Source organism: Cebus imitator, unplaced genomic scaffold (assembly GCF_001604975.1).
Source record: "Cebus imitator isolate Cc_AM_T3 unplaced genomic scaffold, Cebus_imitator-1.0 Scaffold178, whole genome shotgun sequence".
Taxonomy (NCBI): Eukaryota; Metazoa; Chordata; class Mammalia; order Primates; family Cebidae; genus Cebus; species Cebus imitator.
In genome coordinates this window covers 3,870,522-3,882,292 of record NW_016107493.1, presented here as the reverse complement: position 1 = coordinate 3,882,292, position 11,771 = coordinate 3,870,522, and the positions used below count along the sequence as shown (strand labels likewise).

The 11,771-nt window shown below is 46.2% G+C and overlaps 2 protein-coding genes and 1 pseudogene across 3 annotated transcripts in view; 1 reads left to right on the top strand and 2 right to left on the bottom strand.

The window, feature by feature from the left end:
• The window catches only part of CASP8 (caspase 8), a 115,372-nt gene that overhangs the window by 24,219 nt on the left and 79,382 nt on the right, over positions 1-11,771 (bottom strand). The gene's annotated exons all lie outside the window — the stretch shown is intronic.
• Positions 1-11,771, top strand: part of FLACC1 (flagellum associated containing coiled-coil domains 1) — a 38,587-nt gene that overhangs the window by 5,642 nt on the left and 21,174 nt on the right. For both annotated transcript variants that reach the window (XM_017545299.2, XM_017545301.2), the window contains exons 2-7: positions 1,030-1,189; positions 1,699-1,770; positions 4,690-4,738; positions 6,209-6,342; positions 9,597-9,690; positions 11,386-11,447. In XM_017545299.2, coding sequence (XP_017400788.1) covers positions 1,077-1,189; positions 1,699-1,770; positions 4,690-4,738; positions 6,209-6,342; positions 9,597-9,690; positions 11,386-11,447 — 524 coding nt within the window. In that variant the 5' untranslated portion in view covers positions 1,030-1,076. The remainder of the gene's footprint in view (positions 1-1,029; positions 1,190-1,698; positions 1,771-4,689; positions 4,739-6,208; positions 6,343-9,596; positions 9,691-11,385; positions 11,448-11,771) is intronic.
• Positions 6,925-11,516, bottom strand: LOC119473698 (annotated as a pseudogene).

Below are 11,771 nucleotides of genomic sequence, written 5' to 3'. Positions count from 1 at the left end.
TTTTGAGACAGTCTCACTCTGTCACCCAGGCTGGAGTGCGGTGGCACAATCTCAGCTCACTGCAACCTCTGCCTCCTGGATTCAGGTGATTCTCCAGCCTCACCAGCTAATTTTTGTATTTTTAGTAGAGACGGTGTTTCACCATGTTGGCCAGGCTGGTCTCCAACTCCTGACCTTGTGATCCTCCCACCTCGGCCTCCCAAAGTGCTGGGATTATATGGGATTATAGGCATGAGCCACTGCACCCAGCCCAGAACTAATTTTCCAGGAAGTTCTGTGTAGAATTTGCTATAGAAATTTCTCTTCCCTTCAGTGAGGACTGGTGTGGCCTGCTGGAAATGAAGAAACTTGGGAGTCAAGACGGTTTGTGTTTGTTTCCAGCTCTGCAACTTGCTGCCTCTGTGACTTCTCTGAGTCTCAGTAGCCTTATCTATAGTATCAGCATAACAGTAATTGAGCACTTTTACCTGGATCACAGCAAGGACTCAGTTATGGCAATTTTTATTTTATTTTATTTTATTATTTTATTTTATTTTTTTAGAGGAAGTGTCACTCTCCACCCAGGCTGGAGTGCAATGGCACAATCTCGGCTCACTGCAACCTCCACCTCCCACGTTCAAGCAATCCTCCCACTTCAGCCTCCTGAATAGCTGGGACTACCAGTGTGTGTCACCACACTCAGCTAATTTTTGTATTTTTAATAGAGACAGAGTTTCACCATGTTGGCCAGGCTGATCTCAAACTCCTGACCTCAAGTGATCCACCCCCTCTCGGCCTCCCAAAGTGCTGGGATTATAGGCATGAGGCACAGCGCTCAGCCAGTTATGGCAAATTTTAAACTGCTTTCAAGTTAAGTATACCGAGTAGAAAGGAATGAGCTGTTAACCTATAGTCAAGACCCTGCACCAGATCAACAGCTTCTGGAATCTACCATTGTTCTTTGGGTCTTCCCTGGGTTCTTCCCAATTCGTCTGTATTTTTGCTTCAATTCTAAGTGCTTAACCTTCTGCTGTTGTTTTTCCATTTCAGAAAGAGCCTCCTGATCTAGTCACCAAGACTGCCCATGACCTTCAGCTATGTACCCCAACCCTCTCATTTATTGCACCTGCTGGGACCCCTGGAACGTGGGACCACGGAAGCTAATCAAGACCACTCAGCTACCACGAAAGAACCCCACAGGGAGGTCTAAGTAAGAATTATCTGGGGTGGGGTAGGCACAGAGACCTTGGGATCCATTTGTAGCCTCCTTTCTTTCACAAGATTTCTAAAACAGCAAGGGTGGCAGCAGAATTCCAGGTGGGGCAGAGAACCTCGGTTTCCCCAGCTTCTCTGCCAACTGGTTGGCTGCACCCTCATCTTGCCAGCCCTGCCTGGGGTTTGTGCCATTTCAAATGAGGAAGTCTCAGCATTGGTGCAATGGCAAAGTACAGCTTCCAACCAAAGGGCCTTGATGGCAACTGCCCCCTCCATGTGGGATAAAGAGCTTTGGCAACTGGGGAACAGGCTCTTCCTGGGACAGTGAACATGTGCCAGGGCCTTGGGCCTGAGTTTTAAAGGTCTCAGATTTTAAAGATTCCAGCTGTCGGATCATATATTCCAATTTTGGGTCACTATAGGGATGTACTTAATCTGAAAGCATTAAAAAGGGTTTCCAAATTTCCAATTTTCTTGTTTCAGTTATTTGTTTTCCACTTTCAGGCTAACTCCTCTCCTACCAGCTCCAAAAAACCACAATTACCTCCAACCAACAAAACCTGTTTTTCCCCCAAAGTAAGTTTTGTTTTTTGTTTTGTTTTGTTTTGTTTTGTTTTGTTTTTGAGATGGAGTCTCACTCTGTTGCCCAGGCTGGAATGCAGTGGTAGGACCTCAGCTCACTGCAACCTCTACCTCCCAGGTTCAAGAAATTCTTGTTCCTCAACCTCCCAAGCAATGGGGACTACAGGTGCACACTACCATGCCCAGCTATTTTTTTGTATTAGAGAAGGGGTTTCACCATGTTGCCCAGGGTGGTCTTGAACTCCTGAACTCAGGCAGTTCACCCATCTCAGCCTCCCAAAGCACTGGGATTATAGATGTAAGCCACCACGCCCTGCAGTTGTTTGTTTGAGATGGAGTCTTGCCCTGCCACCCACGCTGGAGCACAGTGGCACCATCTTGGCTCACTGCAACCTCCACCTCCTTGGTTCAAACAATTCCCCTGCCTCAGCCTCCTGAGTAGCTGGAATTACAGGCACCTGTCACCATGCCCAGCTAATTTTTGTATTTGTAGTAGAGAAGGGGTTTCACTATGCTGGCCAGATGGTCTCGAACTCTTGACCTTAAGTGATCAGCCCACCTTGCCCTCTAAAAGTGCTGGGATTACAGGTGGAGGCCACTGCGCCTGGCCTTAAGTATTTTTATGTCCATGAGGCAGAAATGGTTTAAGGCATGTGAATAAAATAATCTCCCTCCCGCCTGGCCTGACTTGAACTAATTGATGCCAGGGATGTTAGAGAATTGCCAGAATCCACCTTGATTTCTCACAAACCTCAGATCCTACATGTAGATTTTGGGGTCCTCTGCATCCACAGCATCATTTGATTCAAAATCACTGTATCAACTGCTCTCCACAGGGGTGCCCACAATAGCTGTTTCCGGCTCTAGAATCCAATGCTTGATGTATGCGATTGTCACAGAGCCTTGGCGGCCCTGCCATGCGTGTAGGGTGGTGACTTACTCTGTAGCTGATTACTAAGTGTCTAAGACTTTCTGTGGGTGGCATCTTGGTTTTAATCACAAACTAAAATTTGACTCATATTTTACAAGCTTAGAAATGTACCTTAGTTTTAGGTCTTTGAGACCAAAAAGGAATTTTGCTCTGTCACCCAGGCTGGAGTGCAGTGACTCGATCTCGGCTGACTGCAACCTCTGCCTCCTGGGTTCAAGCGATTCTCCTGCCTCAGCCTCCTGAGTAGCTGGGACTACAGGTGCATGCCACCATGCCCAGCTAACTTTTTGCATCTTTAGTAGAGATGGGGTTTCACCGTGTTAGCCAGGATGATCTCGATCTCCTGACCTCATGATCTGCCTGCCTTGGCCTCCCAAAGTGCTGGGATTACAGGTGTGAGTCACTGTACCTGGCCGACCACCTGTTATTTATTAGGCACTGTTTCAGGTGCTGAGAAAAGAGCCAGAAGCACACAATAAAGTCACTGCTCTCCTGGCACTTACATTCCAGTGGGGAGGGAGGGGAAGAGGACCATAAACAAGTTATTACATCTGAGGTTGGCGAGTGCTACGCAGAAAAACAATGCAGGCAAAGGGTGTAGGAGCTGTAAGCGTGGGGATATTTTATGCAGGAAGGTCAGGCAAGTCCCTGTTTAAAGGAAACAAAAGGAGCCTTGATGATGCCTGGGGCAAGCTCTCCTGGCAGAGGGACCAGCAAGTCCAAAGGCCCTGGGGTGAGAACCTGCTTGGCATGTCTGACCTCTTCCAGGAAGGCAATGGCCAGTGTGACACAAGCCAAGGGAGTGAGCAGGGAATGGTGGGAGATGAGCTCAAAGGAGGTAATGAGATGATGGGTGTGGAGGGCAGGACAGTGACCCCCGACAAGGATGTACATCTACACCCTAACCCCTGGAGACTGCGAATATGCTATATTACTTGCCAAAGAGGAATTAAGGCTGAAGATGGAATTAAGGTTGCTAATCAGCTGGCCTTGAGATGGAGAGATTATCCTGGATTATCCCGACCCCATGTAATCACAAAGGTCCTTCTTTGTTCCTGAAAGAGGAGTTCAGAGTGTCAGAGTCAGAGAAGGAGCTGTGACAACAGAAGCAGAGTTTGGAGTACTGCAATTGCTGCTGGCTTTGGAGCTGGAGGGAAAGGCCACTGTGAACATATACGCTATTGTTATTCATTTTGTATACAGCATATATAAAGATTTGAATGTGGCCCGGCACGGTGACTCATGCCTGTAATCCCAGCACTTTGGGAGGCTGAGGCAGGAAGATCACAAGGCCAAGAATTCAAGACCAGTCCAACCAACATAGTAAAACCCCATCTCTACTAAAAATACAAAAAATTAGCCAGGTGTGGGGGTATGCACCTGTAATCCCAGCTACTTGGGAGGCTGAGGCAGGAGAATTGCATGAACCCAGTAGGTGGAGGTTGCAGTGAGCTGAGATCACACCATTGCACCCCAGCCTGGGCGACAAAAAAAAAAATTTTAATGGAAAACAAGTTAAACTTCAACATTTCTATCAGAATGAAATATATTTCATTATGTTTGTTTCTATAGAATGTTTCATTCTCCAATAAAGAGGGCTTCACACAGTTCCCTGAAGTGAGTGTGTATGCACGTGTGTGTTTATGGGGGTGGGTAGGGGGTCACCTGACTCACAGAGCCTTGTCTCAGGGAGAATATGTAGGGGTCCCTCTAGCTGGTTTATGCTCCTCCAAAACAAGTTTCCTCAACATCATAAGACAACTCTTTTGCCTCCTCGGGCACAACCTTTTCATGAGCACTCCCAATTTGGGGTCCTCAGGAGCCCTGCTTCAGTGAGTTATCCAACTGCCTTAGGGATCCCCTAAGAAGATCAGGTAATCAGAGCTCAGAGAGTGGAAGTCAGATGGTGGCGGCCTCAGTGTGCAGCTCCTAAACTTCTCTTTGCTGGCTGGTTGCTTTCTGAACATGTCTTTCTCTTGCAGAGTGAAAAGCCATTTAGCAAGGCAAGAAGCGAACAGTAAATCATTTTATGTGAGTACAAGCAGGAAGAGGGCAGGGGACTAAAATTTATTGAGTGCCTACCATGTGCAAGCGTGGGCCTTTAACACTTCTATACTTACCTTGTTGAATCTTCACAAAGATCCTAGGAGGAGGGGCTGTTATTATTGTACATTATGCGTGGCAGGGAAGTGGAAGAACCCTGACCTGAACTCAGCTCAGCCAGACCCCAGAGTGGGTATTTAATTGCTACTCTCTACTGCCTTGCACAAGGCAAACAGTGCCCCAGGGAAACCAGATATGACAGCTCATCCAGGCCAGTGAACAGCTCATGCCCAGATACAGGAAGTCCCTCTGCTGACCTTGGGAAGTCACGAATGCTAGGGGAGAGGCTGCTGGCACCCCTCAGAGGAGCAGCAGCAGGAGGGCGCTGGAGAAGGTGATGGGAGCCAAACTTGGAGGGATACTGACACCTGCCTGGGAGTGTGGGGCTTACCCTTCTGGTGTCTGGGAGCCTTTATTGGTCTGACACGGGCACAGGACCAAATAAGAGTTACATTTTAGAAAAAGCACCCTCTGGTGGGATTTAATTGGTATTTTTTTACTGGTTTCTGTGTTTATCTAGTTTTTTCTTCTTTTTTTTTTTTTTAAACAAAAATCATGCAGTCTTTTAATGGTTAGGGAAACAAAATAAACAAACAAAAGTATAATTGCCCTCTAGGTGGAGAGGAGGATGAACTATAGAGGGAGCAAGACTGAAGGCGGAGAGGCCAGAGCCCAAGAGAAAGATGGTGGTGGCCTGGGGCCGTCAGGCAGGAGAGAGGTGAGTAACACAGAGAGACATGAAGGAGGCAACAACAGAAGGGCCCATGGGGCTGCAGGGTGTACTGCGCAGAAATCAGAGCCCCAGCCTTGCCCTGGTCCAGGCCGGCAGAGGCCCTGCCCAGGTTTCTTGGCATCTAATGGGAGAAGGAGGAGAAACTGACATTTTTGTTTGTTTGTTTGCAATCATCCTAGTCATTTTCTCGTACGTTGTTTTGTTTTTCCCTTACAAAAGCCCTTTGAGAAAGAGTTACTAAGCCCATTTTCTGATAAGGAAACTGAGGTGCAGAGATGCTGGATGGCTCTTGTCTGGTGGCACAGCCAAGATTTACTCAGGCCTCTCTGATTCCAAAACCTGAGCAACTGCTCTGGGTGACCACATCCTCTGGGCTCTGGCCACAAGGGCGAATGCAAGGGTTGGGAGCAGGGGTAGTGCCCGGGGCACCAATGGCTCAGTTTGGCACAGAGCTTCAAAGCCCCCTAGGGACATCCAGGAGCCTACTAAGCATCAGGTTTGAGTCTCAGAAATGTGAGGATGAGCTATAATGGGCGAAGAGCCCAGAAGGGCTTGGGCTCTGGAGTCCCAGGTCTGCTTTTAAGAGCTGAGTGAGGCAGTAAGAGATGTGGAGAAATCTCAGCACTCCAAGTGTGCCATTTATCTTACTTTCCCTTGGTGCCTAGGAAGTGATCAACGTGTCACCTGGCTATCAGCTTGTTCGGAATGGGGAACAGATTTCTGTCACCTTAGGGGATGAGATGTCTGATAGGAAAAAGCAGTGGGAATCAAAGATCCTGGACAAAGGTGGATTTAACAGGTAATGCCACTAGATAGACATGCTGCTGCTTGAAGCTGCTCCCACCAGGCTCAGTCCGGCCTCAGGAAGAAGCCAAAGCTGCCCTGCCCACACCCAGGCCACTGGTCCTGCTCTGGAGGGGCTGCAAGGGCACCTCCCACTCGCCCCTGCTTCCCAGCACTGTGTCTCTCCACTTCTGCCTCTCTTTGCTCTGATCCCATCCATAAGCAGATCCAAGGGGCAGGATAAAGATTGATTGGGAGTTATGTGATTGATCCCAAAGGACAGAAATTGTTCCTGGGGCGGGAATAGGTAGAATAGCCATAAACTAGTCTGAATTTGGGGCATGCAAATTAGGGAAAGTCAGGGTTTCTGGGAGGCTGGGGTGCACACCTCTCTCTTTTTTTTTTTTTTTTTTTTTTTTTTTTTTTGAGACAGAGTCTCTCTCTGTCACCCATGCTGGAGTGCAGTGATGTGATCTCGGCTCACTGCAACCTCTGCCTCCTGGGTTTAACTGATTCTCATGCCTCAGCCTCCCAAGTAGCTAGGTAGGATGACCGGTGTGCCCCACCATGCCTGGAAATTTTTATAGTTTTAGTAGAGATGGGGTTTTGCCATGTTAGCCAGGCTGATCTCAAACTCCTGATCTGCCCGCCTCAGCCTCACAAAGTGCTGGGATTACAAGCATGAGCCACCACATTTTTCATTATGTCCAAAAATACCACTCGGCTCATGCCCCTGGGAGATGCAGTGTGGAAGGTTCTGGCCTGACTCCATCCTATTGAGCACAACTATCCTCTCTGTCTTCAGGCCCCACCCACTCCCTGTCCTCCAATGCTGTATCAAGTATATCTCCACGTCTTCCTTTTTTCATTAACAGATGCAGATTCATTTCTACATCTTTTCATTCTACCCTTTAACCTCTTATTTGTATCTTCTGCTTCTTCAATATCCTGCCCATGTTCAGGCGTCTTACTTCTTTATATTTTTTTATTTTTTTATTTTTTTTTATTTTTATTTTTATTTTTTTGTTTGTTTTTTCCTTGGCATCTTACTTCTTTTTTTTTTCCACCCCCATAAAAATATTGTATTTCTCAGAAAATACAATACATTAAAAATGACTGATTGCTTTTGCTTCGTCTTTTCTTCTGTGAATGTGTAGGTGTTTGAGTCCTCTGTATTTCTTCTTTTACACAGGATATGGGCTGTTTGAAAACTATTTCATTATCTTTATCATCTTCATTCATTTCAGTCACTTCAGATTTTCGTGTCTCCAAAAATGTTGGTGTACAAACTGGTGTGGGCCCTGGCTCTCCACAGTCTTCTCAGGAGTGTCAAGAGTGCCTACAACCTTTTCCTTCTTCTTATGTAAAACCTGGCCTTTTGTAGACTTCTGACGATTAGTTTTTGAAATACTTTTCCGTTTTCTGTAAAATCAAAGAAGGAAAATCATAATCGATTCCCTTTCTAGCTAGTTTCTTCCTGAGTAACCTTTCTTTTTAAATCGCTCCTCCATCCGTAGTTTTTGTGGTTGTGTCCGATTCTGATTATAGCGTTTCACTGACGGATATGACGGCTGCTTCAATGGAACATCCAGTCTTTAAAGAGTTCTTTATGGACTTTCTTAGGTGGCATAAGACGACACTCCAAGAGTCTTTCACCAAACAGGTAGTTGTTCATTGTTTCAGCAACTATCTTGGCAACATCCTTACACTCAAACTCCACAAATGCATGGCCTTTGCTGTTTCCAGTCCTTTTACTTCTGGACAGTCAGAACCGTGTCACAGTGCCAAACTGGGAGACATAGGAAAAGATCTGGGTTTTGTCAAGTGGGTTAGGCAGGTGGCGCACACAGATGACTCCGGGAGTAAGCTGTTCTTGTTTTTTTCGCTGGGTTACACGCTTGCGAACCTGCGCCACCTCCTTTTGAAACTCGGCATCTTCTTAAGTGGCAAGACTGGCGCAGCCGGACCAGAAAACGCCGCCATGCCAAAAGCGGCCAACCGGCATCTTACTTCTTAACCGCACTACTGAATGGTTCTCCAAGTGCCTCTTCCTTCAGGCTTATTTTGCTGTGAGAATTATTTTTTCAACACACAAGTCTAAAGGACCAACAATAGCAAACACACACACACAATCATCTACCTATCTGCTAGTATATAGGCAGAATACAACCAACCCATTAGCCGTGTTTACATCTGGGAAGGGATTTAGATTGGGGGTGAGTCTAAAGGGCCCTCAAGGCAAATGAGGCCAGGCCATAGAGTCTCCCTGATCTGACCTGGCCCAAAGGTGTGGGACCCAAGTCCTTGTCTTCCCACCCAAGGGGTATTCAGCCTCTGCTTTCTTTTCCCTGTTCATCCACAACCCCCTGCAGTTAGAGAATGGGTCATGCACGTATAGTCAAGCTCACACCCACAGCCACCTCTTGGCCTCACAAGCAAGTTGTCACCAGTTGGGCACAATAAAACTGATAACCTGTGCTTGTTTTACTCCCTGGTAAAGCTATGAGTGTTGTTTATACTGAATATTGTGTTCAAAAGATAGGGGCTCCCTATTATTCAACTTTCTCATGCTCTTTCTCACACCCTGGTACTGTCTCCTCCTGTATTCCCTCTCTTGTTTTCTTATCCCACATTCTCTGTGCTCAGTTAGACATAGAAGATGGTTGGCCAAAGAAGTCAAAACATCTTGCATTAAAGACTTCCTCTCAGCTCTACTGCACATGCCACCACCTGCCACCTTGTCACTCTAGCCAAACCAGATAGAGCTAAATAGTTTACAGATATCATGGCAGCCTTAGACCAGAAACACAGAAAACCATTACCTGTTCTGAAAGCCACTCTCTTAAACCCCTTTTTAGTCCCATCTCTGGCCCATTCCTTGTCTATGGTTCACAGTCAGCATCAATCCTGTTGCACATCTTCTAATTTCCTAATCCTCTGAACTTCATCCTCTGTTTCAACTCTCATTACCAAATCAAAGCCAAACTTGAATAAATTTCTGACATTATTTTCCTTCTACTCAATATGGCACCAAACCATCCAGTTCAAGTCTAGTGAGCTTACCCAAAAGAGTCAGACCTGAGGCTCAACTGCCCAACTGCCAAATGCCTTCTCCAAGACCACCACTGTCCCTCCACCCCCACCCCATAATGATGGAGCAGGTGCAGGACATGGCCAGCTCTCACCAGGCCAGAGTCAGTCATGCTCAGGGACTGGAGTGGCATGGAATGGTAAGCTTTGTGGATGATAGAAGTATTACTTGTCCTACAGGCCCAACATCATTTCTGACCTAGAAGAGCAAATCTCAGAGCTGACAGCGATAATTGAGCAAATGAACAGAGACCACCAATCTGCCCAGAAATTGGTGAGTGAACTTTACATTAGCCACCATCTTCATGGGTAAGATAAAATTAATATTTTCAGATAACCCATGTGCCAGGCAAAATGCCAAGAACTTTACTCATATGAGCCATGTTGTCCAGTTGACAGGACCCTGAAGATAGGGCTGTGTCACCCAGTGGTATTTTCTGACTCCATCTTTATCTGTAATTCCAAGAACTCAAGTTCTTCCACAAGGCTTACCTTATTTATTTCCAGGAGCTCTCCAAGTCCCTCTGGTGTGTGCAGTGACGCTGTCCTCCTCACACTAGGGTGCACTGGTTGTTTTCTGTCTGGCCTTTGTGGTGCAGTTAAGAGGTTGTGAGGCTTTTACTGATGACACAAGCACACTCGATGTCCAGGGCTTATTCTCTGTGACTGTTAAAACTGCCCACACATCAGAATCTGCAGATGTCATTGGACACTGTGATTCCTGAGGATTTCAGTGACACCTTTTTAGCTTTTACTATCTGTTTCATCTGGTGACTTCTTCCTCACCTCAAACAGGTGGGCCTGGTGGCCTGGCCTGGAGTGGCAGCCAGTGCTGTGTTCAGAAACATCCTCCTTAGGGTTTTGAACCCCTACTGTGTGGTTTTACTTCCCAGCAGTCAGCCTCTCACCCTCTGATATGTCCGAGACATGTCTGAATCCTACAGTAACCCAGCTTGACTCAGGCTGAGCCCCAGCCTGAGACCACCCTCCTCCACCCACCAACTATTGATTCATTGTCTTATTTATCTGAAAATGCTGCCAAGTTTATGGTCTCCTTCTGTAGGAAGGAAACTAGGGCTCAGGGAAGTTAAATAATTTGCATGAGATCATTCAACTGAACAGTGGTGAATCATTGGACAAACTGTACATTTTAAGTCACAACCACAGATCCTGCTAAAGACATATTTAGAGACTATTTCCATGAAGAGACCTCTAGATTGTATTACTGAAAATACTGCCACTTGTGAACACCCTATTTATTGTGTGGCCCTGTGGAAGGGAGGCATGTTGGCTGAGCCTGTGCTGGTCTCTGTCTGTCAGAGCGGCTCTGCTGACCACTGTGCAACACAGTCCCTGCCTCCTCCCCAGTAGTCAGAGAGGTACAAGGACAAACCCGAAACCCCTGTCTTAGCTGCCAGTGGTCACTGACTGGTTTGAAGTATTTATTTATCCTGAGACACTGGCCAGAGGATCTGGCATGTTAGAATGAAGTGCCACGTGAAAGTGAGCAAATCCTGCCTGCTAGACTAGAACTATAATGTTAACAAGGATTAACACTAGATTTTAAGTTCCTTGAAGGCAGTATCTGAGTCTTAGTCCTCTTTGGCTCTCCCAAGCCAAGCCCTTATTTCAATAAATGATTGTTCAATTGGATTACATATCTAAAAATCTGAAGGCCATGATGTAACAAAGAGATGATGGCCTAGCAGAGACCAGACCTACCCACAAAAACCAGTCAGTAAACAGAGATGCACCAACATTACAAACTGAATAAGTACAAAACAACATAGAGCAAGGACAGATTGCTCTGTTCCCTTATTAATAATGTGCTCTCTGGCACTGCAGAGTACAGTGGAAGAGGGGTGGGAAGGGGCTGTGCCACTTGAATTGGAAGGCTTTTCAGAAAGTGCGGATCAGAACGGGACTGGGTCCTCATTAACTGTGTCATTAATGCTGATTTTGTTTCCAGCTCTCCAATGAAATGGATCTCCGCTGTGCTAAGATGAAACAGAACTTTGAAAACAAGAACAGGTACACTTTCTAGCTTGAACCCTTGTGCACTGATGGCCCTAAAGCTTCTGTATCCTTTGCAGGATTTTAGTTCACTGGGACTTCAGACAGTTCCAAACAGAGTTGGAGGATGAAGGATGGGGAAGATGAACAAGACACATATCTTTGAAGAACAGGATGGCTTGATTCAAAGCCACTAAAACAAACCACAAAGAAAGTTATTACTGCTTTTGCATTTTATCATCCAATCCTTTCATTTCTATTATAATCTCCCTTTTTGTTGGTTACCCAGAAGAGTCATTTTTGTTCTCTATGAGATTTCTGTGATAATTTTCTCAGCCCAGG